This window comes from Pseudorca crassidens, chromosome 7 (genome assembly GCF_039906515.1).
Source record: "Pseudorca crassidens isolate mPseCra1 chromosome 7, mPseCra1.hap1, whole genome shotgun sequence".
NCBI classification, from domain to species: Eukaryota; Metazoa; Chordata; class Mammalia; order Artiodactyla; family Delphinidae; genus Pseudorca; species Pseudorca crassidens.
The window spans coordinates 86819429-86846756 of record NC_090302.1 but is presented as its reverse complement, the minus strand read 5'-3'; the positions used below and the strand labels follow the sequence as shown (position 1 = coordinate 86846756).

At 35.8% G+C, this 27328-nt stretch overlaps 1 protein-coding gene across 6 annotated transcripts in view; it reads right to left on the bottom strand.

Moving 5' to 3' along the window:
• The window catches only part of ERCC6L2 (ERCC excision repair 6 like 2), a 139363-nt gene that overhangs the window by 107321 nt on the left and 4714 nt on the right, over positions 1-27328 (bottom strand). For all 6 annotated transcript variants that reach the window (XM_067744826.1, XM_067744827.1, XM_067744830.1 and 3 more), the window contains exon 2: positions 26319-26743. In XM_067744826.1, the coding sequence (XP_067600927.1) occupies positions 26319-26342 (24 nt within the window). In that variant the 5' untranslated portion in view covers positions 26343-26743. The remainder of the gene's footprint in view (positions 1-26318; positions 26744-27328) is intronic.

Sequence of the window (27328 nt, the reverse complement as noted above, 5' to 3'; positions counted from 1 at the left end):
GAAACCATAAACAAAACAAAAGACAACCTACATAATGGGAGAAAATATTTGCAAATGATGGGACTGACAAGGGATTAATTTCCAAAATATACAAATAGCTCATACAACTCAACATCAATAAAACAAACAACTCAACCAAAAAATGGGGAGAAGATCTAAATAGACATTTCTCCGAAGAAGACATAAAGATGGCCAAAAGGAACATGAAAAAAATGCTCAACATCACTAATTATTAGAGAAATGCAAATCAAAACTACAATGAGGTATCACCTCACTCCAGTCAGAATGGCCATCATCAAAAAGTCTATAAATAATAAATGCTGGAGAGGGTGTGGAGAAAAAGGAACCCTCCTACACTGTTGGTGGGAATGTAAGTTGGTACAGACACTATGGAGAACAGTATGGAGGTTCTGTTCACAATATGTGTGCCACTTACACAAAAAACATCTACAACAAGAGGTAGAGAAAGACCATTCAAACAAAAACCCAACGAAAGTTGATATAGCTATATTAATATAATACTGAGGCAAAAAGCATTACTATATTAAAGAGGCACACTTGATACTGATTAATTCATTTGGAAGTTATACGAAGTGTAAATTACTAAAGAAGAAACATTTACTGAAACAAAAGTAGTCAAATTGATAAGCACAATGGTAGATTTTGAAATAACTTAGTAAGAAAAAAACAAAGAAATCAGTAAAGATATAGAATATTTGAATAAAATGGTAAGCAAACTTTATCTAATAAACATTTGATAGACCACTGTAAACTACAGCAAAACATAGTTTCACTTAAAGTACACATAAAATATTTACCAAATTTGACATGAAAGTCATAGAGCAAATCTTAATACATCCAATAGACAAAAATCATACACAATATGTTCTTTGGTCACAGTGCAAGAAATCAGAAATAACAAAAAATATAAACAGAAAATCCCCAAATATTTGGAAAGTAAGGAATATATTTCAAAGTAGAACTCACAGTGGAGATTAGAAAATATTTAAGTTGAATACTAATGAGTAATAATTACATATTATATTTGTGGAATACACTTAAAGACATGCTTTATGAACTTAAATGCATATATATTAGGACAGAAGAGAACCAGCTAATAAAATATTTAAGAATCTATCTGAAAAATATATAAAAATAACAGAAAACTTAACACACAAAAATAGAATTATAAAGCATGAAAAAGCATAAAATAAAAAAGATTGACAAAGCCAAATGATCTTCTGTTAAAAGATTTTTAAAAGTGATGACCCCTAGAAAATTGATTAAAAAAAAAAAAGAGAAACTAAGAGAACACGCAAACACAAAAAAAAATATGTATAAGACATAATAAACATTGTTATGCCAATAACTGTGAAATTTTAGGTGAAATGGAAAAATAGAACTTATCAACACTGAAACAAGAAGAAATGGAAATTTTACACATTCAAATAACTATTATAGAAATCTAAATACATAATTACAAACCTTCTACAAAGAAAACTAAGGGTCAAATAGCCACCAATAAAGTCTACCAGTGCTAAAGAAAGCTATAATGCCAGTCTTAGACAAACTCCTCCAGATTTTAGAAAAAGGGAGAAATGTTCTCAACTCATTTTATGAGTTCAACATAACCTTGATAAGGAAATCTAACAAAAATATGGGAAATTTACAGGCCAATTTCTCACACTCACATAGAAGCAAAACTCTTAAAATATTAGCAAATGGAACATAGAAATGTAAAAAAGAAATATATACTAACACCAAGTTTGGTTGACTCTGGAAATGTAATGTTGGTTTAACCTTCAAAATTTAGATAACTAGTATCTTAGGTATTACACTTAGCTTTCCTAACTCTTAGCTTCCTTAAAATAAAAATAAATTAGGGCTTCCCTGGTGGCGCAGTGGTTGAGAGTCTGCTTGCCAATGCAGGGGACACATGTTCGTGCCCCGGTCTGGGAAGATCCCACATGCCGCGGAGCAGCTAGGCCCGTGAGCCATGGCCGCTGAGCCTGCGCGTCTGGAGCCTGTGCTTCGCAACGGGAGAGGCCATAACAATGAGAGGCCCGCGTACCGCAAAAAAAAATAAATAAAAAAAAAAAATTAAAATAGGACAGTCTATTGGGTTGGTCAAAAGGTTTGCTCTGTTTTTTCCATAAGATGGTTCTAGTAGCACTTAGTTGTCTTCTAAACTCCATTCAAAACAATTTTGTTAGATTGTATGTGACAGCTGTCATATCAGTGTGCATTTAAAAAAAAAACATCAAAATTGGTGAATTTTTGTGTAGCCATTTTAATATTGAAGATGGAAGAAAAAAGTGATGACAGGGAAAAATCTACAACCAACATTACTCTACTGAGCAAGGATCTCATTCAGATTTGACGGAGAAACTAAAACCTTTACAGACAAGCAAAAGCTAAGAGAATTCAGCACAACCAAACCAGCCTTTCAACAAATGCTAAAGGAACTTCTCTAGGCAGGAAACACATGAGAAGGAAAAGACCTACAATAACAAACACAAAACAATTAAGAAAATGGTAATAAGAACATACATATCGATAATTACCTTAAATGTAAATGGGTTAAATGCTCCAACCAAAAGACATAGACTGGCTGAATGGATACAAAAAAAGACCAGTATATATGCTGTCTAAAAGCGACCCACTTCAGACCTAGGGACACATACAGACTGAAAGTGAGGGGACGGAAAAAGATATTCCATGCAAATGGAAATCAAAAGAGGCTGGAGTAGCAATTCTTATATCAGACAAAATAGACTTTAAAACAAAGACTATTACAAGAGACAAAGAAGGACACTACATAATGATTAAGAGATCAATCCAAAAAGAAGATATAACAATTGTAAACATTTATGCACCCAAAATAGGAGCACCTCAATACATAAGGCAAATAGTAACAACCATAAAATGGGAAATCGACAGTAACACAATCATAGTAGGGGATTTTAATACCCCACTTTCATCGATGAACAGGTCATCCAAAATGAAAATAAATAAGGAGACACAAGCTTTAAATGATACATTAAACAAGATGGACTTAATGATATTTATAGGACATTCCATCCAAAAACAACAGAATACACGATGTTCTAAAGTTGTCATGGAACATTCTCCAGGACAGACCATATCTTGGGTCACAAATCAAGTCTTGATATATTTAAGAAAATTGAAATCGTATCAAGTGTCTTTTCGGACCACAAGGCTATGAGACTGGATATCAATTACAGTAAAAAAACTGTAAAAAATACAAACACATGGAGGCTGAACAATACACTACTTAATAACCAAGCGATCACTGAAGAAATCGAGGAGGAAATCAAAAAATACCTAGAAACAAATGACAATGAAAACAAGGTGAACCAAAGCTTATGGGATGCAGCAAAAGCAGTTCTAAGAGGGAAGTCTATGGCAATACAATCCTACCTTAAGAAAAAAGAAACAACTCAAATAAACAACCTAAGCTTACACCTAAAGCAATCAGAGAAAGATGAACAAAAAAAACCCAAAGTTAGCAGAAGGAAGGAAATCATAAAGATCAGATCAGGAATAAATGAAAAAGAAATGAAGGAAATGGTAACAAAGATCAATAAAACTAAAAGCTGGTTCTTTGAGAAAATAAACAAAATTGATAAACCACTAGCCAGACTCATCAAGAAAAAAACGGAGAAGACTCAAATCAATAGAATTAAAAATGAAACAGGAAAAGTAACAACTGACACTGCAAAAATACAAAGGATCATGAGAGATTACTACAAGCAACTATATGGCAATAAAATGGACAACCTGGAAGAAATGGACAAATTCTTAGAAATGCACAATCTTCCGAGACTGAACCAGGAAGGAATAGAAAATCTGAACAGACCAATGACAAATACTGAAATGGAAACTGTGATTAAAAATCTTCCAACAGGGCTTCCCTGGTGGCGCAGTGGTTGAGAGTCCACCTGCCGATGCAGGGGACACAGGTTCATGCCCCAGTCCGGGAGGATCCCACATGCCGTGGAGCAGCCAGGTCCGTGAGTCATGGCCACTGGGCCTGCATGTCCGGAGACTGTGCTCCGCAACGGGAGAGGCCACAACAGTGAGAGGCCCGCAGTATCGCAAAAAAAAAAAAAAAAAAAAAATCTTCTAACAAACAAAAGCCCAGGATAAGATGGCTTCACAGGCGAATTCTATCAAACATTTAGAGAAGAGCTAAGCCCAATCCTTCTGAAACTCTTCCAAAATATAGCACAAGGAGGAACACTCACAAACTCATTCTACGAGGCCACCATCACCCTGACACCAAAACCAGACAAAGATGTCACAAAGAAAGAAAACTACAGGCCAGTATCACTGATGAACTGAGATGCAAAAATCCTGAACAAAATACTAGCAAACAGAATCCAACAGCACATTAAAAGGATCATATACCATGATCGAGTGGGGTTTATCCCAGGGATGCAAGAATTCTTCAATATATGCAAATCAATCAATATGATCCACCATATTTACAAACTGAAGGAGAAAAACCGTATGATCATCTCAATAAATGCAAAAAGAGCTTTTCACAAAATTCAGCACCCATTTATGATAAAAACTCTCCAGAAAGTGGGCACAGAGGGAACCTACCTCAATATAATAAAGGCCGTATATGACAAACCCACAGCAAACATCATTCTCAATGGTGAAAAACTAAAAGCATTTCCTCTAAGATCAGGAACAAGACAAGGATGTCCACCCTCACCACTATTATTCACCATAGTTTTGGAAGTTGTAGCCACAGCAATCAGAGAAGAAAAAGAAATAAAAGGAATACAAATTGGAAAATAGCAAGTAAAACTGTCACTGTTTGCAGATGACATGATATTATACATAGAGAATCCTAAAGATGCCACCAGAAAACTACTAGAGCTAATCAATGAATTTGGTAAAGATGCAGGATAGAAAATTAATGCACAGAAGTCTCTTGCATTCCTATACACTAATGATGAAAAATCTGAAAGAGAAATTAAATAAACACTCCCATTTACCATTGCAACATAAAGAGTAAAATACCTAGGGATAAATCTACCTAGGGAGACAAAAAGACCTGTATGCAGAAAACTACAAGACACTGATGAAAGAAAGTAAAGATGATACAAACAGATGGAGAGATATACCATGTTTTTGGATTGGAAGAATGAATATTGTGAAAATGACTATAATACCCAAAGCAATCTACAGATTCAATGCAATCCCTATCAAATTACCAAAGGCTTTTTTAACAGAACTGGAAGAAAAAAATCTTAAAATTTGTATGGAGACACAGAAGACCCCAAATAGCCAAAGCAGTCTTGAGGGAAAAAAACAGAGCTGGAGGAATCAGACTCCCTGACTTTAGACTATAGTACAAAACTACAGTAATCAAGACAATATGGTACTGGCACAAGAACAGAAGTGCAGATCAATGGAACAGGATAGAAAGCCCAGAGATAAACCCACGCAGGTATGGTCAACTAATCTATGACAAAGGAGGCAAGGATATACAGTGGAGAAAAGACAGTCACTTCAATAAGTGATGCTGGGAGAATTGGACAGCTACATGTAAAATAATGAAATTGGAACACTCCCTAACACCATACACAAAAATAAAATCAAGATGGATTAGTGACCTAAATGTAAGACCGGACACTATAAAACTCTTAGAGGAAAACATAGGAAGAACACTCTTTGACATAAATCACAGCAAGATCTTTTTTGATCCACCTCCTAGAATAATGTAAATAAAAAGAAAAATAAACAAATGGGACCTAATGAAAGTTAAAAGTTTTTGCACGGCAAAGGACACTACAATCCAGACGAAAAGATAACCCCCAGAGTGGGAGAAAGTATTTGCAAAGGTATTAATGGACAAAGGATTAATCTTCAAAATATATAAACGGCTCATGCAGCTCAATATTAAAAAAACAAACAACCCAATCCAAAACTGGGCAGAAGACCTAAATAGACATTTCTCCAAAGAAGACATACAGATGGCCAAGAAGCACATGAAAAGCTGCTCCACATCACTAATTATTAGAGAAATGTAAATGAAAACTACAATGAGGTGTCATCTCACACCAGTTAGATTGGGTATCATCTGAAAATCTGCAAACAACATGCTGGAGAGGGCCTGGAGAAAAGGGAACCCTCTTGCACTGTTGGTGGAAATGTAAATTGATACAGCCACTATGGAGAACAGTATGGAGGTTCCTTAAAAATCTAAAAATAGAATCATATGATCCAGCAATCTCACTACTGGGCATATATCCAGAGAAAACCATAATTCAAAAAGACACATGCACCCCAATGTTCATTGCAGCACTATTTACAATAGCCAGGAAATGGAAGCAACCTAAATGCCCATCGACAGATAAACGGATAAAGATGTGGTATATATATATACAATGGAATATTGTTCAGCCATAAAAAAGAATGAAATTGGGTGACGTGGATGAAATTAGAGACGTGGATGGATCTAGAGACTGTCATACAGAGAGGAATAAGTTAAAAAGAGAAAAACAAATATCGTATATTAACGCATATATGTGGAACCTAGAAAAATGGTACAGATGAACTGGTTTGCAGGGCAGAAACTGAGACACAGATGTAGAGAACAAACGTATGGATACCAAGAGGGGAAAGTGGCGGGGGTGGTGGTGGTGGTGCGATGAATTGGGAGATTTGGATTGACATATATACACTAATATGTATAAAATGGATAACTAATAAAGAACCTGCTGTATAAAAAAATTAAGTTAAATTCAAGAAAAACAAAAAAAAATTGAGAGTTCAGTACAGTAAAACTGAACAATGACACAATAAAAAGACTAGAATCAAGACTCATACATATATGGACAGCCAGCTCAACTGAAAAATGGGCAAAAGACTTGTATCTTAGTCACTTTGGAGTGCTGTAACAAATTACCATAGACTGGATGGCTTAAATAACAAACTTTCATTTCTCAGAGTTCCGGGGGCTAAGAATTTCAAAATCCATGTGCTGGTAGATCTGATGTCTGGTGAAAGCCCACTTCCTGTTTTGCAGATGGCAGTCATCTTGTATCCTCAGATGACAGAACGCAGACTGAGAGGGTACTTCCTAGTAACTCTTCTTACAAAGCCACTAACACCATCATGAGGGTTTCACACTCATGACCTAATTGCCTTTCCAGAGGCCCCATCTCCAAATACCATCACATTGGGGATTAGAGTTTCAACAAATGAATTTTCAGGAGATGCAAACATTCCATCTATAGCAACATGAATACACAATTCTCCAAAGAAGATATACAAAATGGCCAAAAAGCACATGAAAAGTTGTTCAACACCATTGATCATTACAGAAATGCAAATCAAAACCACAGTGAGGTACCACTTCATATGCACTAGGATAGCTACTATGAAGAAAACAGAAAATAACAGTGTTGAGAAGGATGTGAAGAAACATGAAACCTCATACATTGCTAGTGGGAATGTAATATGGTGCAGCCATTGTGGAAAATGGTTTAGCAGTTGCACAAAAAATTAAACATAGAATTACCATATGACCTAGTAATTCCACTCCTAGGTATATATAGAAGGGAAATGAAAGCATATGTCCACAAAGAAACTTATACACAAATGTGTATAACTGCATTATACACAGTAGCCAAAACGTAGAAACAACTCAAATGTCCATCAAAGGATAAATGGGTAAACAAAATTGTTGTATTTACATGCAATTGAATATTATTCAGCCATAAAAAGGATGAAGTACTGATACATGCTACAATTTGGATGAGCCTTGAAAGCATTACACTAAATGAAAGCACCAGACACAAAAAGTCACAACTGTATTTCCTTTATATGAAATATTCAGAAAAGGCAAATCTATAGATGCAGAAGATCAATTAGTGGTTGGCAAGGGATGGTGGGAAGGGGAAAAGAAAATTGATTACTTAATGCGTATGGGGTATTGTTCTGTGGAGATGCAAAAGTTGTGAAACCAGAGGGAGATGGGGGTTGCACAACACTGTGAATGCACTAAATGCCACTGAATTGCAAAAATTGAAATGGTTAATTTATGTTATGTGAATTTCATCTCAATAAAAAAATTATACCTTACAGTTTTATGAGTATGCATTTATGTATGATATAATCACTATTATTTTAGTTCTTGAGAAAAAGAGGAAAAATATGTAAAATATCAAGCTAGTACATAAGAATGATTCAATAAACAAGAGCTTTTTTTTTCTTCTTCTTTTTGTGGTACGCGGGCCTCTCACTGTTGTGGCCTCTCCCATTGCGAGCACAGGCTCCGGATGCGCAGGCTCAGCAGCCATGGCTCACGGGCCTAGCCGCTCCGCGGCATGTGGGATTCTCCTGGACCGGCGCACGAACCCGCGTCCCCTGCATCGGCAGGAGGACTCTCAACCACTGCGTCACCAGGGAAGCCCAACAAGACCTATTTTTGTTAGCATCATTTCACTGAGGTAAGGAGGCTTTATGCCCTGACTACAGTCTTGCATATCACAATAAACAAAGTAGATTTTCAGTAAATTATGTTATCTAAAAGATTGTAAAATAATGATAAATAAGGATAGTCAAAACTTCTGCTGAGTTTTTAAATATTCTTTAAAATCTGCATTCTGAACCCACATTACAAAAGGCGGTGTAATGCAGGAGCTATGGCAAAGACTTTGGAGTCTGACCAACCAACATTATACTACCTATGTGACCCTGTGCAATTTCTATAATGTCGCCATAAATTTCAACTTTTTCATCAATAAAATGCATGAATAATGCCTAATTAACATACATTTAATGGAAAATGTATATCGTAGAACATGGCACATAGGTTAGGGGTCATTAAATATATAACCACAGAAAGATATGATTACTCAATTCAACTTTAATAATGCATTCAATAAAATATATTAATATACTTATTACCTACTACATGCCAGGTACTGTCCTGGGCACTGCAAAAGTTTAGATGAAAGGCTTATTTCTATCCTCCAGCAGTTTGAAATCCATGAGTTGGCATGGGCGACTGAGGAGGTAATGGAGAAGAGTTGAAGAAGCATAGTTGAGAAAAAACTGATGAATAAAAATAAAGTTACTGAAAAATTCAGCAAGAGATTGGTGAGAGAAAAATGATTGATGTACTACATAGAACTGAGATTAAAGGAGACATAAAGAAATGACTCCACAAATGACTGAGTTTTAAGCACTGGACAATTACTTTTTTTTTTTACTTAAGTATAGCTGATTTACAATATTTTTAGTTTCAGGTGTACAGCACAGTGATTCAGTTACTTTTTTTCAGATTATACTCCATTATAGCTTATTATAAGATATTGAATATAATTCCCTGTGCTATACAGTAAATCCTTGTTGCTTATCTATTTTATATATAATAGTTTGTATCTGTTAATCCATATTCCTAATTTGTCCCTCCTCACTCCCACTCCACTTTGGTAACCATAAGTTTATTTTCTACATCTGTGAGTCTTTTTCTGTTGTCTGTGTGTGTGTGTGTGTATACACATAATTTTCTATGTTCCACATAGAAGTGGAACATAAGAATATCATTAGTATTTGTCCTTTTCTTTTTGACTTACTTCACTAAGCATAATGATCTCTAGGTCCACCCATGTTGCTGCAAATGGCAATACTACATCCTTTTGGGGGCGCTGAGTAATATTCCATTGTGTGTGTGTGTATACACACACACACCACATCTTATTAAACCAATCATCTGTTAATGGGCACTTGGGTTATTTCCATATCTTGGGTATTGCAAATAGTGCTGCTATGAACACTGGGATGCATGTATCTTTTTGAATTAGTGTTTTCATCTTTTCTAGATATATGCCCAGGAGTAGGATTGCTGGATCATACCGTAGCTCTATTTTCAGTTTTTTAAGGAAACTCCATACTGTTTTCCATAGTGGATACACTGATTTACATTCCCACCAAGTGTAGGAGGATTCTCTTTTCTCTGCACCCTCTCCAAAATTTATTATTTGTAGACTTTTTGATGATAGCCATTCTAACCAGTGTGAGGCAACACCTCATTGTAGTTTTGATTTGCATTTCTCTAATAATTAGCAATGTTGAGCATCTTTTCATGTGCCTGTTGGCCATCTGTATGTTTTCTTTGTTAAAATGCCTATTTAGGTATTCTGCCCATTTTTTTGCTTGGGTTGTTTGCTTTTTTGATATTGAGTTGTACAAGATGTTTGTATATTTTGCATCTTAATCCCTTTTTGGTCACATCATTTGCAAATATTTTCTCCCATTCTGTATGTTGTCTTTTAATTTTGTTGATGGTTCCCTTTGCTGTGCTAAGCTTTTAAGTTTGATTAGGTCCCATTTGTTTATTTTTGCTTTTATTTTTTGCATTGGGAGACTGACCTAAGAAAATATTGCTATGATTTATGTCAGAAAATGTTTTGCTTATGTTCTCTTCTACAAGTTTTATGGGGTCATGTACTTAGGTGTTAAACTACTTTGAGTTTATTTTTGTATATGCTGTGAGAGAATATTCTAATTTCACTGTTTTCGTGTAGTTATCCAGCTTTCCCAACACCACTTGTTGAAGAGATTCTTTCCTCCATTGTATATTCTTGCCTTTGTTGTAGATTAATTGACCACAGGTGCATGGGTTTATTTCTGGGCTGTCTATTCTGTTCCATTGATCTATATGTCTGTTTTAGTGCCAAAACCACACTTTCGATTTCTGTGGCTTTGCAGTATAGTCTGCAGTCTGTACAGGTTATACCTCCAGCTTTGTTCTTTTTCCTCAGGATTCCCTTGGCAATTCTGGGTCTTTTGCAGTTCTATAGAAATTTTAGGATTATTTATTCTAGTTCTGTGAAAAATGTCACAGGAATTTTGATAGGGATTGCAATATATCTGTAGATTGCTTTGGGAAGGATGGCCATTTTAACAATATTACTTCTTCCAATCCAAGAGCATGAGATAGTTTTCCATTCCTTTGAATCATCTTCAATATCCTTTACCAATGTTTTATAGTTTTCAGCATGTAGCAGTGGTCCCCAGCCTTTTTGGCACCAGGGACTAGTTTCATGGAAGACAATTTTTCCACAGGTGGTGCGGGGGAGGAATGGTTCAGGCGCTAATGCAAGCAATGGTTCAGGCAGTAATGTGAGCAATGGGGAGCAGCAGATGAAACTTCACTCACTCACCCACCGCTCAACCCCTGCTGTGCAGCTCGGTTCCTAACAGGCTAAAGCTCAATAACAGTCCATGGCCCGGGGGTTAGGGACCCCTGGCATATTGGTCTTTCACCTCTTTGGTTAAGTTTATTCCTAGGGTTTTTTTTTTTCTTTTTTAATGTGAGTTTTAAATGGGATTTTTTTTTTTACATTCTTCTTCTGATATTTCATTATCAGTGTAAAGAAATACAACAGATTTCTGTATATCAATCTTATCCTGCTACCTTCCTGAGTTCATTTATTAGTTCTAATAGTTTTTGGGTGGAGAATTTTGGGTTCTCTATATAGAGTATCATGTCATCTGCAAATAGTGACAGTTCTACCTCTTCCCTTCCCATTTGGATCTTTTATTTCTTTTTCTGGTCTGACTGCTGTGGCTAAGACTTCCAGTACCATGTTGCATAGAAGTGGTGAGAGTGGGCATCCTTGTCATGTTCCTGAATTTAAAGGGAAGGCTTTCAGCTTTTCACAGTTGAGTATTACTTTGGCTGTGTGTTTGTTGCAAATGGTATTTATTATGTTGAGATATGTTCCCTCTATACCCATTTTATTGAGTTTTTTTTAATCATGAATGGGTGTTGAATTTTGTCAAATCCTTTTTCTGTCTATTGAGATGATCATGTAGTTTTTGTTTCCTTTTGTTAATGTGGTGTATCACACTGATTGATTCACACGTGTTGAAACATCCTTGTGACTCCAGAATGAATCTAACTCGATCATGGTGTATGATCCTTTTTATGTATTGTTGGATTTGGTTTGCTAATGTTTTGTTGAGGATTTCTGCATCTATATTCATCAAAGATATTGGCCTACAATTTTCCTTTTTGTAGCCTCTTTGGTTTTGGTATCAGGGTGATGGTAGCTTCATAGAATGAATTTGGGAATGTTTCCTCCTCTTCAATTTTTTGAAATAGTTTGAAAAGGATAAGTATAAGTTCTTCTTGCATATATGGTAGAATTTTCCGGTGAAGCCGTCCAATCCAGGACTTTTGTTTGCAGGGAATTTTTTTTATTATCATAGATTCTATTTCACTTCTAGTGATCAGTCTGTTCTGATTATCTGTTTCTTCTGGACTCAGTTTTGGCAGGCTATTTCTAGAAACTTGTCCATTTCTTCTAGGTTGCCCGATTTGTTGGCATATAACTGTTCATAGTATTCTCTCATGATTTTTTTGTACTGCTGCAGTATGGGTTGCTATTTCTCCTCTTTCATTTCTTATTTTGTTTATTTGGGGCCTCTTTCTTTTCTTCTTGGTGAGCCTGGCTAGAGACTTGTCAATTTTGTTTATCTTTTCAAAAAACCAGCTCTTGGTTTTATTAACCTTTTCTATTGTGCTTTATTGCTATTTTATTTATTTCCTCTCTGATTTTTATTATTTCCATCCTTCTGCAGACTTTAGATTTTGTTTGTTCTTCTTTTTCTAATTCTTTTAGGTGGTAAGTTAGGTTGTTCGAAATTTTTAGTGTTTCTTGAGGAAGGCCTGTGTTGTGATGAACTTCCCTCTAAGAACTGCTTTCGTCACATCCAATAGATTTTATAAAGTTGTGTTTTCATCTTTTTTATCTCAAGGTATTTTCTGATTTCATCGTTGACCCATGGTTTTTTGGTAGCATGTTGTTTAGTCTCCACATTTTCATTATTTTCCTGTTTTTCTTTTTGTGGTTGATTTCTAGTTTCAGACCACTGTGGTCACGAAAAATGCCTGAAATAATTTCTATCCTCTTAAACTTGTTGAGGCTTATTTTGTGACCTTATATGCAATCTACCCTAGAGAATGTTCCATGCACCCCTGAAAAGAATGTGTACTGTGGGGTTTTTGAGAGGTTTTTTTTGGAATGTAGTGTCCTTTAGATATCAATTACATCCAACTGGTCTACTGTGTCATTTATGACTTCTGTGGCCTTACTGATTTTCTGTCTGGATGATCTGTCCATTGATGTCAGTGGGATGTTAAATTCTCCTATTATTTTATTATTGTCAATTTCTCCCTTTATGTCTATTAGTATTTGTTTTATATACTTAGGGGCTCCTATATTAGGTGTGTATATGTTAACAAGTGTGACATCCTCTTTTTGTATTGATTGCTTTATCATTATACAATGCCCTTCTTTGTCTTTCTTCATGGCCTCTGTTTTAAAGTCTATTTTGTCTGATATGAATATTGCTACCCCTGCTTTCTTGTCACTTCCATTTGCATGAAATATCTTTCCATTCCCTCACCTTCAGGGTCTGTCTCTTCTGCTCTCCAGTGAGTCTGTTGAAGGCAGCATATTGGAGGTTCTTGTTTTTTTTAATTCATTCTGCTACTCCATGTCTTTTGATCAGAGCATTTAGTCCACTGACAAAGTAATTATTGATAGGTATGTACTTATTGCCAATTTAATACTTGTTTTCCAGTTGTTTTCATAGTTCTTTGTTCATTTCTTTTTTGTTTTTCCTTTTGTGGGTTGATGAATTCCTTTGTAGTATGCTTGAGTTCCTTTCATTTTGGTTTCTATGAATTATACATTTTCAATTTGTGGTTACCATGGAGTTCAAGTATGTTGAACCATAACTATATCTAATTGCTTTAAATTGACATTTACATTCAAACACATTCTAAAGATCTATGTTTTTATACTCCCCTCCCCCACATTTTGTGATTTTGATGTCCTATTTTACATCTTCATCCTTATCCTTTTACTGTTTATTGTAGTTGTAATCACTTTTATAATTTTTTAATTGGTTTTTAACCTACGTACTGGCTTATTTATATGATCTTCAATCCTGTTATATATTTGCCTTTCCTAATGTGATTTTCCCTTTCCTATAGATTCTTGTTCTTTTTCGATTTAGAGAAGACCCTACAATATTTCTTTTAGGGTAGGTTTAGTATTGCTGAATTCCTTTAGTTTATGTTTGTCTGAGCAATTCTTTCTCTCTCCTTCTATTCTAAATGATAATCTTGCTGCGTAGAGTATCCTAGGTTGCAGGTTTTTCCCTTCCAGGAATTGGAACCTTTCTGGTTTGCAAAGTTTCTACATAACTTTATGGGGATTCCCTTGAAACTGACTCTTTGTTTTTCTCTTTCTTTAATATTTGCCCTTTTAATTATGATTTGTCTTGGTGTGGGTCTGTTTGGGTTCATCTTGCTTGGGACCCTCTGTGCTTCCTGTACATGGATATCTGTTTCCTTCTTTAAGTTTGGGAAGTTTTCAGCCATAATTTCTTCAAATACATTTACTATCCCCTTCTTTCGCTCTTCTCCTTCTGGAACCCCTATTTTGCATAGGTTGGCATGTTTATATTATTCCATAGATCTCGTATGTTGCTTTTTTTTTTTTTCATTTGTCTTTCTGTCTGCTGTTCTGTTTGGGTGATTTCCATTAACTAGCTTTCAGATCACTTACTCATTCTTCTGTGCCATTTAGCCAGTTATTCATTGCTTCCAGATTGTTTTTTACCTTGGCAATTGAATTGTCTGTTTTTGGTTGGTTCATCTTTATAGTTTCTCGTTCCTTGTTACAGTGAGCTGCATTTATATTGATAATCTTTCTTAATTCAGTTAGCATTTTTATTACCACCTTTTTGAACTCAAGGTCTAGTAGACTGATGAGCTCTGTTTCATTATTTGTTCTTTCAGGGGATTTCTCTCATTTTTTAATTGGGAGTAGCTCCTCTGCCTTTTCATTTTACTTAACTTTCTCTGTCTCTATGAAGTTAGGAGAAACAGTTGTCTACTGTGGTCTTGAAGGAATGTTTTTATGTGGGAGTGTCCCTCTGTAGACTGTGCATCCAATGTTTTTGGTGCAAGGGCTGGCTTTGGTATGGATGCCGGCCACATCTTTCCTCAGGGTATGCTAGCCATTATCTTCTTGAAAGGGGGTGTGGTTGGCTTCGTCAGAGCATCTAAAGCTTATGAAGGTGTGAGGCGTAATGTCCTCTCTGCTCTGTGGCTGTTGCCACTCTGTCAGGGGTGGGGTTTGCTGCCCACTTGTTGGAGTAGAAGCCCTGAGGGTCATGTTCAATCAAGCTCCATTGTCCTCAAGTGCATGCCCTGCCCCAAAGGTTGTGATTGCTGAAGCACGTGAGGCTCATGTACTCCAGATTACCTGTGCATAGCCTGTGTAGGTAGCTGCAGCTCTGCTCAGAAGCAGCCCAAATTTACATCCCTTTCTCTGTTGTGTTCATCCCACATTTAGTGCAAGGCTGGGGTGTGGTGTGGGCTGGGGGTCAGGGCATTGTGGCTACAGGAACTCAGGTGGCTGTACAGCTGCAAGAGATCTGGGCTGCCTCTGAGGCAGTCTTCTCCCATGACCTGTCTGTCCCAGATCTAGCACTAAGCTGTGGTGTGGAGCGCGCAGAGAGGCAGGGCGTTCTCACTGGGAGATGAACCACTGCATACTCCTGAACGTACTGACAATAGCTACCACTGTCCTTCCCAGATCAGACTTCAGGCCTCCCAGGCTGTCTGCATAGCTAGATTGAGTCCTCTCCCAGGGCCTGTCTACTTGAGGTTCAGCACTTTGCCACAGTGTGTTCTTGTGGCACTGACCTGTGCAGGCCCTGACAGTGGCTGCAGCAGTCCTGCCTGCTGCCTCATGCGTGTGCTGACAATGGCCACCACCCCACCTAGATCACACACCAGGCCCCCCCTGGTCTGTCTCTCTGTAGCAAGATTGAGTCTTTTCCCAGGGCTCGGTTGGCCATGCTGCAGTGTGGAGTGAAGGAGGCTGGGGTGTTCTCCCAGTTCAGATGGGCAAGTGCATCAAAGTGGCAGCTATAAGTGCAAGGCTTTCTCCACCATGACTGCTGGCAAGCCAGCATGCGTGCATTCCCTGGAATACAGTCTAGATTTCTCCAGCCCTTCTGTCTGTCCCAGTGTTTTTTTCCACAGGAAAGGGAGCCTGTCTCCTCCACACAGGATGCCAGGACTGGGATGTCCAGATTGTGCTTCAACCTGCTCGCTCCTGAGGAAAGGGTCTGCCCATGTGGACCTTCTCTTTCTTTCAGATCCTTCCCAGGCATGCAGGTCCTGATCCAATGCCATTTCTTTCCATCCTACCTGGTTATGTGGTGATCTTTCTTGCAGCTTTGCTTGTTAGTTCTTCTGCCAGTTTCCAGTTAGTTTTCCGTGAGAATTGTTCCACATGTAGATGTATTTTTTATGTGTCTATGGAGAGGAGGTGACCTCCGCATCCTCCTACTCTGCCATCTTGATCCCACCTCCTGAGTATTTTTAATATAACCTGATAAAAGATCTTTGATGCATGCCCACTATTTCCACTTTATAATTTTTTTAGTCAATTTAAAGTTATTTATACTTTGCATTCAAAGATATGTAGCTAAAGTTTAGAATTTACTGAATTCACAGATGATGTAAGTATTCATAACACCTTGGGTTCTCAACACTTCCTAGAATATAACTTAAAACAGAAAAAAATCATAGAAAATGTATAATAAAAAGTTTAGGCAACTGGGGTATTAACTGTAAAAGAACATGGGGAAACTTTCTATGGTGAGGTAAATGTTCTATACCTTGATTACAGTATTGATTACAAATATATATACACACATATATATATATTTGTCAAAACTCATTCATCTTAAGGATGTGTACATTTTACTGTTTGTAATCATACCATCACACACACTGATATGTATATTCTTTTAAATTATAGGCAACTGGTCTTCAAAGGCTACTGAAAAGGCAAAAAAAAGATACCAATTAGATACCATATAACAGTTTAAATGAGGCAGTATAAGACCTAATCCATTGCTTTCCTCTTAACTCATCTCAGATTGTTTCATTACAGGAAAACTACAGGCGTACCTCATTTTATTGCACTTCACTTTATTGCACATCACATATAATTGTGTTTTTTATAAATTGAAGGTTTGTGGCAACTCTGTGTCAAGCAAGTCTATCAGTGCCGTTTTCCCAACAACGTTTGCTCACTTCATGTCTCTGTGTCACATTTTGGTAATTCTCACAATATTTGAAACGTTTTCACTGTTATTATATTTGTTATGGTGATCTGTGATCAGTGATATTTGATGTTATTATTCTAATTGTTTTGGGGTGCAATGAACTGTGCCCTCATACGGCAGCAAACTTAATGTCCAAATGTTGTGTGTATTCTAACTGCTCCACCAACCAGCTGTTCTCCTTTCTCCTTCTTTCTCCTTGCAACTCCATATTCCCTGAGACACAATATTGAAATTAGGCCAATTAATACCCTACAGTGACCTCTAAGTGTTCAAGTGACAGAGAGAGTCACATGTCTCTCACTTTAAATCAAAAGCCAGAAATGATTAAGCTTAGTGAGGAATGCATGTGAAAAGCAAAGACAGGCCAAAAACTAGGCACCTTGCACAAAACAGCCACATTATGAATGCACAGGAAAAGTTCTTAAAGGAAATGAAAAGTGCTACTCCAGTGAACACATGAATGATAAGAAATTGAAACAGGCTTATTGCTGATATGAAGAAAGTTTTAGTGATCTGGATAGAAGACTAAACAAGCCACAATAACTCCCTTAAGCCAAAGCCTAATCTAGAGCAAGGCCCTAACTCTCTTCAACTCTACAAAGGCTGAGAGAAGTGAGAGGCTGCAGAATAAGAGTTTGAAGCTAGCAAAGTTGATTCATGAGGTTTAAGGAAAGATGCCATCTCCATAACGTAAAAGTGCAAGGTGAAGCAGCAAGTGCCGACGTACAGCAAGTTACCCAGATCTAGATAACTAATTAATGATGGTGGCTACACTGAACAACAGATTTTTAATGTAGACAAAACAGCTTTATATTGTAAGAAGATGCCATCTAGGACTTTCATAGCTAGAGAGGAGAAGTTAATGCCTGGCTTCAAAACTTCAAAGGACAGGCTGACTCTCTTAAGGGCTAATGCAGCTGGTAACTTAAGTTGAAGCCAATGCTCATTTACCATTCTGAAAACCCTAGGGCCCTTTAAAATGATGCTAAATCTACTCTACCTATGCTCTATAAATAGAATAACAAAGCCTGGATGACAGCACATCTGTTCACAACACAGTTGACTAAATATTTTAAGCCCACTGTTGAGACCTACCGCTCAGAGAGAAAAGATTCCTTTCAAAATATTACTGCTCATTGACAATGTACTTGTTAACCCAAGAGCTCTAATGGAGATGTACAATAAAATTAGTGTTGTTTTCATGTCTACTATCACAACATCCATTCTGCAGCCCATAGATCAGAAGTCATTTCAATTTTCAAGTCTTACTATTTAAAATATATACTACATAAGACTATAGCTGTCATAGATAGTGACTCCTCTGATGGATCTGGGCAAAGTAAATTGAAAACCTTCTGGAAAGGATTCACCATTCTGGATGTCATTAAGAACATTCATGAGTCATGTAAAGAGGTCAAAATATCAACATTAACAGGAATTCGGAAGTTGATTCCAACCCTCATGGATGACTTTTATAAGGTTCAAGACTTCAGGGGAGGAAGTATCCACAGATGTGGTGGAAATAGCAAGAGATCTAGAATTACAGGTTGAAGATGTGACTGAACTGCTGCAATATCATGAGAAAACTATAAGGATGAGGAGTTGCTTCTTATTCATAAGCAAAGAAAGTGGTTTCTTGAGATGGAATCTACTCCTGGTGAAGGTGCTATGAAGACTGTTGAAATGACAACAAAGGATTTAGAATACAACATAAACTTAGTTGATAAAGCAGTGGCAGAGTATTTTTTTAATTAAGGTATGTACATTGTTTTTTTAGACATAACACTATTGCATGCTTAATAGACTACAGCATAGTGTAAATATAAATTTTATGTGCACTAGGAAACCAAAAAATTTGTGTGACTTGCTTTATTATGATATCACTTTATTGCAATGGTCTGGAACTGAACCCACAATATCTCTGAGGTACACTTATATAGTCCTAATTATGATAATTCAATCTGTTCATCTATCTGTTATACAATCTTAGCTCTAACTTGTCAAATTCCATGAAACAAAGCTATATAAAATGTCTATTTTACTGAAAAATCTCATCTTTAGAAGAAGTTCCATAAAAGATGATTAAATTTGTAAGCTCTAATTATGGATTAGCTTTACTTAATTCACTAAATACGTTAATGATTTTAAAGAAAAATTTTGCATCCCTTTAAAATAGTCTATACTACCTCCTAACAGATTATTCATCTACCCCCTAAAATGTAAGTTGAAATGAAAATAAATTTGAATTTAGTTGAGAATACACACTAACTAGAGAGGCTAACTTAAAACCACTGACAAACTTTTTAGCTCATTATATTGGGTTAATGCTAGCAGTAATGTGTCAACATCCAGAAGACAGAGAGAGAGAGAGAATGCAAAGAATAGCACAGGTGGATTTTATGTACCAAGACTGTAAATAGCACTCATCACTTCCACCCTCATCTCTGTTGACAAGCCCAAGACATGAAAGGGGAACTGGGAAACGTATTCTTTGTCATTTGGCCACAACTCCAAGAAGGCAAAGGGAATACATAATTTTGGGGTAGATCTAGCCATCTCTATCACTCATACTAGCATAGGAGAGGTCTATCAAAATTGTAATTCACAGGAGAACAACGTATTTACAATGCAGGTTTACAAAGCTAATCTGAAAAAAAAAAAAAAAACAGAACATGCTTTAATGTAGAATACAGTAGTTCTAAAATTATGGTTAAAGATGAAAAGAACAAAAAACTATTTAATCAGCCACCTATAGAACAGTAAAAGGCCAAAAACTGCATTTCAGAAATGATATATCACTCTGGGAAAGCTTTGTTTTTACAGGCGTTCCTTTGAAACTGTCAGGCAAACATTTTTATAGACCATCTTTTCTCATACACAGTCAGCTCATGATATATAGCATAAGTCAGAGACAGGCAAATAACGCAACAAACCTCCTCTTAGACCAACAGAAGGCAGAGCAAAAATTGTTTATTTCTTACAGGATTAAAAAAAAAAGCCTACTTTCCTTATTTTTCATCTCCCTGGGAGATAAAAAGGTAAGCAAGTACTTTGGAATCATACTTCAAAAAGTATGATGATTTTTACTTGCTTTAAACTACAGAAACAACAAAGTGCTGTTTTAAAAGGGGACCTAGCCCATTTACCTTTACAAACTTCTACTCCTAAAACCTGAAGTACATGCCAAAACAAGAAAAGCAATTTATCTTCAAAATGCTAAGACATTTTTGTTTCTGTGTTAAAGGCTTTGTGCCTCTGGAGGTTAATTCACCTTTCTCATTGGATGTCATGGCATTATTTTCATTCTCCATGAATGAAAATAAAGACAATATGATTATTTTCTTTATTACTATATTCCTGAGTGAACAACATGACTTGTGATCTAAAGAAATTTTAAATTTTAGTATAGCTTTTGAATCAACTAAAGATCACATTATCCAAAAAACAGTATTGACAATAACCTAAGAAAGCTATGATTATCAGCAATCCCACCATTTCTCTCAGGATTGAGGTTTACTATACCTATATTTTTAAAATGTATAGTAATGACATTTTTTATAATATCAAATAATATAAAAACAAAGATTCAAAGAAAATCTTTACGGTTTGCAAAATTTTATCTCTCCTCTGCTGCTCAAAAAGTACTAATACCATCTTCTTCGCATAGCAGATGGGGAAATAAACATGTAAAACACATATGTACTTATTTAATAGTAGTGTTTTAAGACTTTGTGCCTATGAAAGCTAATTACCAAATTAAGATTTGCAAAATCACTTTGATTCAATGAATGAGTTCTTTTATGATAAACCTTTCGAACACTGTACTAGAACTATGCCATCAGTGAAAAAAAGAAACCAGAAAAACCTCAACGTCCTAACTGATATCACTCAAATTAGTTTTAAATTTTGGTGAACTTTCAAAAGCAAACCCAACAAAAAAAGCAAAGGATGAAAATACCAACTTCCTGGGAAGCCTTCCTTGACACCCCCAGGCAGGCTTGCTTTTCCACTTAATTCCACTGGAATATCAGACTGGGTGATGGCCCCTTAACTACATTTCTTTTCATCATCATTCGTGAACTCTGTAAGGGTAGTGATCATGCACATTTATATTAGGCTCTTCAGTGCCTATCACAGGGCCTGGACCACGCTAAGTGCTTAATAAATGTCAACTAATTGAATGAATGAATACAGTTAATTAGAAGCTGAACAAAAGGTTGCAAGATGGAGGCAGCAAAGGGAAAAGAAAAAAGGGGGAAAAAAGTACTAGAATGGAAATTAAAATGGTTACTTCCTGTATATGTCCTTAGAGGGAAGCCATTTACTACTCCTGTGCCTCAGTTTCTTCATTTAAAGAAGCTGAACAAGATTATCTCTAATATCATTTGTTTCTAAAATTTTATTTTAAAAATGAAATGGTCATCTTATGTATAAATATTCACATAGACTAAACACTCTCTTAATCAACCTTCACTGAACCAACTCACCAGATTAACAAGTTTTCCATCACCTCTGAAAAATGTATAGTCTGAGCAAAGGTTTTTAAACTTTAGTGGACTTCAAATTGCCTAGAGGGTTTGTTAAAACACAGATTGCTGGGCCCCACCCCCTGAGTTTCTGATTCAGTATGTCTGGGATAAGACCCAAGAATTTACAATTCTAACAAATTCCAGGTAATGCTGATGCTGTTGGTCCAGAAATCACACTTTTGAGAAACATGGCCTTATAGTAAATGCCCATTCAACTCCATTACTATCATTTGAGCTGTTTGATTATCAAAGGTCAGTTTCCCAAACCTGTATATTCCAGGTGAAATTGTTTATTATAGTTACATTAGCTGTTTAAATATCATGTAAATATATAGTCATTTTCAAATTACCTTTGAATTAGGTGTGAGATTTCTGTAAAACACTAAGAAATTTTCATAAAAATCTAGGATTTTGCATTCTTTCCCAATTTAACTTCTTAGTCCAATTAAAAATTAAAAGTGAAAATAGTGGTGATAGAATTATTGGTGTTGAAAAAATCATGGGCACAAACAGACATGAGGAAACTTTTGGAGTGATATATTATTTTGATTGTGGTACTGCAGTGATCATTTCTTGGGTGCAAATATATGTAAAACTTATCAAATTGTATATACTATATATATACTATATATATACTATAAATATATGTAAAACTTACCAAATTGTATATACTATATATATACTATATATATACTATAAATTTACAGTTATTGTATGTCAATTATACCTTAATAAAATATGTAAACAACACACAAACTTACAGATACACACACCCAACAAAAATTTAATAAGTCTGACAAAACCAAATTTTGAGAGGTTATTGAGTAACCATAACTCTGATACATTGTTGCTAGGAATGAAAGAAAAGTGTTTCCAAAGTGTCAGTTTCATACAAAACTAAACACACATCACCTTATGACCAAGTAATTCCATTCCTAATTATTTACCCAAGAGAAAGGGGTACACAAGAGATTGTTCAAGAAAGTTCTTAACAGTTTTATTTCTAACAGCTAAAAACTGGAAATAGCTCAGGTGTCCATCAGCAGGAGAATGGATAAACAGAATGCAGCATCCATACAACTCAGCAATACTACTCAGCAGTAACAAGAAACAAACTACCCATGCACTCAATAACAAGATGAATCACAAAATATTATCTAAGTAAAAGAAGCCTTATATAAGAATACATCTGTATGATCCCATTTATATGAAAAGGCAAAACTAATCTATGATATAAAAAAGCAAAACAATGATGTCTCTTGGGGGTGGCAGGAAGGAATGTGAAGACATCTTCTGGAGTTAAAATGCTCTATATCCTGAAAGAGCTTACACAGTTTAGCCAGATTACACAGAGACATGTATTTGTCAAAACTCATGGAATTGTGGGTACATTTAAGATTTCTGCATTTCATTGTAAATCTTACTTCAAAATGAAAAAAAAGAATTATAATTAAATATTGAACCTTGGTAATGATATGCATGCTCAAGTGTTTGGGGATAAAACATACTAATGTATGCCACTTTAAAACTCAACAAAAGATGGTGGGATGGATGGATATGTTAATAAGCCATATATAATGAAATGTTAACAGAATCTAGGTGGTAGGTATGTGGGTATTCATTGTACAATTGTTCCAGCTCTTCTATGTGTTTTAAAAGCTTCATAACAAGATGTTGAGGAAAAATCAGTTTGTAAGGTAGTAGGGATTCCATTTTTTGCATATTTATGTATGTCTGTGTGTTCATCGACATGCACATATGAAGCATATACATGTATATATTTATGTATGTTGTATATGAAACTATTCCCTCTCAATCAGATCCTTCCAATTCACTTTAAACATACTCAAGTTCCCCCTATCCCCAAATGATACAAAACAAACAAAATAGAAATCCTATCCTCCTTCAGCTACTACTAGGTCATATAAAGAGAAGAGCATACTTCTGGTGTCCATGTCTTCACCTACTCTATTCTGGCTTGTGCCCCCAATACTCCAGCAAAATGGCTCTTACTCAAAGATTTCAATGATTTCCAAGTCAGTAGATCAAATGGATATTTTTAAATCCTCATCCTTTGAAGAATTTAAAATATTAAATTTACCCACTTTTCAATTTGGAATGAGGGAAGCAAACTTTTTTGGTATGTAAAACAAGCATTTTTAAAAAGAAGAGCTCAATTTCATACTACGGCCAAGTTAGAATATACGAGGGGAAAACTTAAGGGATGAGATCAGAGAAAAGGAAAACAAAATGAAGAAGTTACTACTATAGTTCAAAGAGTAATTGCCAATGGTCTATTTTCATAGAACATTTTCACCTAATTCTACTACATTTTGAAATTCTAGTGAGCTCATTAACTATTGTCCACATTTCTTCAACTGGGTTAGTCATCCTATCTACAGAAGCTCTATCTTAAATGGATCTCCCCAAACCGCCTGTTTGTGTAGAAATTATTTTCGGAGTTACAAGAATAATAACCAGTGAACTAGGTCCTCAAGGATCAGATAAATCCAGCTATGTATCAAAATTAGTACAAAAACTATTTCCTAATCTTGAGAAGGTGAGCCCTCAAAGATATTCATAGCAGCACTGTCATAGCATATAATACAACTCAAAGCCTTCCAATGATTTCAGTGTGTCAGAAAATATAAAATTGTGCAGTAAAATCACTTTTAAAATAATCTTATAAAATGTAAAATAAAGGGAATTTCTTTGTGACATGAGCTTCCAAGATGAAAGCTTAATATGAGCCTAAAATGTGCAGAAGAATTTGAATTGTATTTAGTAGGTTTAGGGTAGGGTTTCCCAAATTGCAGGTCACTTTTTGTAGCTCCCTCATGTTTCTGATTTTGAAGATGAACAGGCATTGACTAGTCAAAGACATGTGGGAAAGAACATTCTAGCATGGGCAAAAACAGTAGAAGTATATGTAAAGACAGTCACAGAAGGGCTTTATTATTTATTTTCCTTTAATATTCATCTGCATATCTTGGTCACAGATGGTAGTTTCCAAAAGGCTCCTATCTTTATTCTTGGAACCTCTTCTCCTGAGAAAGTAAGTTCGTTTTATTCCACAAGCAATTATTTAACACCTTCAATGTGCAAGCCTAGAACTATGTGCATTGCCTGAGATTAAAGGAAAATAGATTATGGCTAATAGAAACACACTATGATTACTGAGGGACTTAATTTTACCCTAGCTTTTTACACCAGAGCTTTATACAAAGCTATTATTTGGCTATTTTCAAATGTTAAACTTAATTTTTCGCTTACCTTTGAACTCCACTAACAATGGAGGTGTCATGAAGAATAAAATAGCTTAAATTCAATTGTAAAGATGGAAACACAGAAGGACTTAATCACACTAGACAAACACTCCTGAAAATCCAGAGTGATTGCTTAGTATAAAGTCTAGGTTCAGAACTCTAATCTTTTTGGATTATAAACCCTTGTGGTACACAGCTTCTGACAAGGCTCCCAATAATCCCCACCTCTTGGTATCCACAACTTTATTTAATGTCCCCCCTTCAGCCCAGTATGGGCTGAACCTCACAACCTGCTTCTAATGATGTGAATATGGCAAAAATGAAGGCTGTCTCTTCTGTGATTAGGTTACAAAAGACCACGACTTGTGTCTCACTAGTAGTGCTCTCTCTTGCCTGATCACTTGTTCTCCCTGTTGAAGCATGCTTCCACACTGTGAGAAGCACCATGAAGAGGTCCATGTGGTAAGGAACCAAGGAAGGGCTTTGCCAATAGCTCACAAGAAACAGAGGCCTCAGTCTAAGAACTCACAAGGAAATGAATCCTGCAACAACCACACAAACTGGGAAGTGAATCTTCCCTAGTCCAACCTTGAAATAACTGCAGCCTTATGAAAGGCAGAGCCAGAAGACCCAGCTAAATGGTACCCAGATTCCTGACTCACAGAAACTTTAATATGATAAATGTGTATTGTTTTAAGCTGCTACATTTTGGAATAATCTGTTATACAGCAATAGATAACTAACATAGAGCCTATCTGCAGAAAAGTATATACATATACAAATTCTGGCACACATTTTAGAGAAATAGGAGGCCTCTCTGAAGTCCACCAATAGAACTCCTAGTGGCCCAGAGATCCCAGACTAAGAAATTTATGCTTTGATAAACTCCAACAATATGCACAAAAGGCCTGCAGAAGTCAATTTAACCATGCTATGTAGCTTAACAAATGTCAGAATGCTTTCCTTCCATAAGGTATTACTAAGAAAGTTAAATTACTCTAAATATAATTGATATCTTAGTACTAGTATTACCAAAGGTAAAAACAAGTCGTTATACTATAACATCGTTTTAAATAATGTATTTCATAGGTACTAAATAAATATTGAAGATAAAATAATGACTAAACACCATCCTTAAGTACTGTGTGAGACAAACACAAACACATACACACACACACACACGAAACAATTATAAGATCTGCGATACAAACAGAAATTTCCATATGGTATCCATTCATGTATGTAATATATATGATATAATATGTATGACTTTATTGAATTTTAATTATAAAGTAATTAAAATAAATACCTGTACTGTTTTTCCAAGTCCCATGTCATCACCAAGAATACACCCTCTTCCTTGGATGAAGTGTTCATAGAGAAACAGGGCTCCTTCCCTTTGGTAGTCTCTCAAATACCTATTAATAGTATAAGGAATAGAGTCTCCATTTTCAGATAATTGAAAAGCAACAGCAGATGATGGAAATTTTCTGTCTGGAAAATAAGGTTTTTCCAAATCTTCATCATCAAATATAAAATTCCTGGAGCAATCTTTAACAGATTTCACTTCTTGAAGTCTTTTAAGAGGTACTTTCCTTTCTTGAAAATCTGAATATAAGATGACTGCAAATGACTTCCCATTTTCATCCACTGTGATAGATTTTATGCTTGCTTCACAAAGGTTTTCATTATCTGGAGAAGGGGCGAGACATCTTTCTCCTGGATGCCATATATCTATAATAATAAAAGAGAAAATAAACTTGCCAAATCTAACTTATAAAGTAACAGCTCATTTATCCACTGCTATGAGAAAAAAGTGTTCCTCACATAAATACCCTTTCCAAAATCTGAAACAAGATAAATTATACTTATAACATGTATAAATATTTTCCTAAAGTATATTTTCCTCAAGTATATTATCATAATAAAGGGTACATAATTTATTTCCAGTTTTTCTCACCTTGGCTGTGTGTCATAATCTCCCCATATATGCTTCGTCTGTTGATTCTGATTCAGTGGATATGGGCCATGGGCATTTGGTTTTAGTATTGTGTTTGGTTGTTACTGCTGAATTCAAAAGGTGACTCTGATGCACAGCCAGGATTGAGAACCACTTATTTAAATATTCATGATGACTCATGAACATTAGGTATAACGTTCATGATATGGTAGAGTAACACTGAATAGGACCTGGTAACAGGTAAGCTAAAATCCTCTGAACAGCAATATTTTTGTGATTCTTCTGTCTGCTTTTTTAGTTACTCCATCTCCTTTCTCTGAAGACAGCTGTTTCTTCTCACTGTCAATATTGCTGCTTCT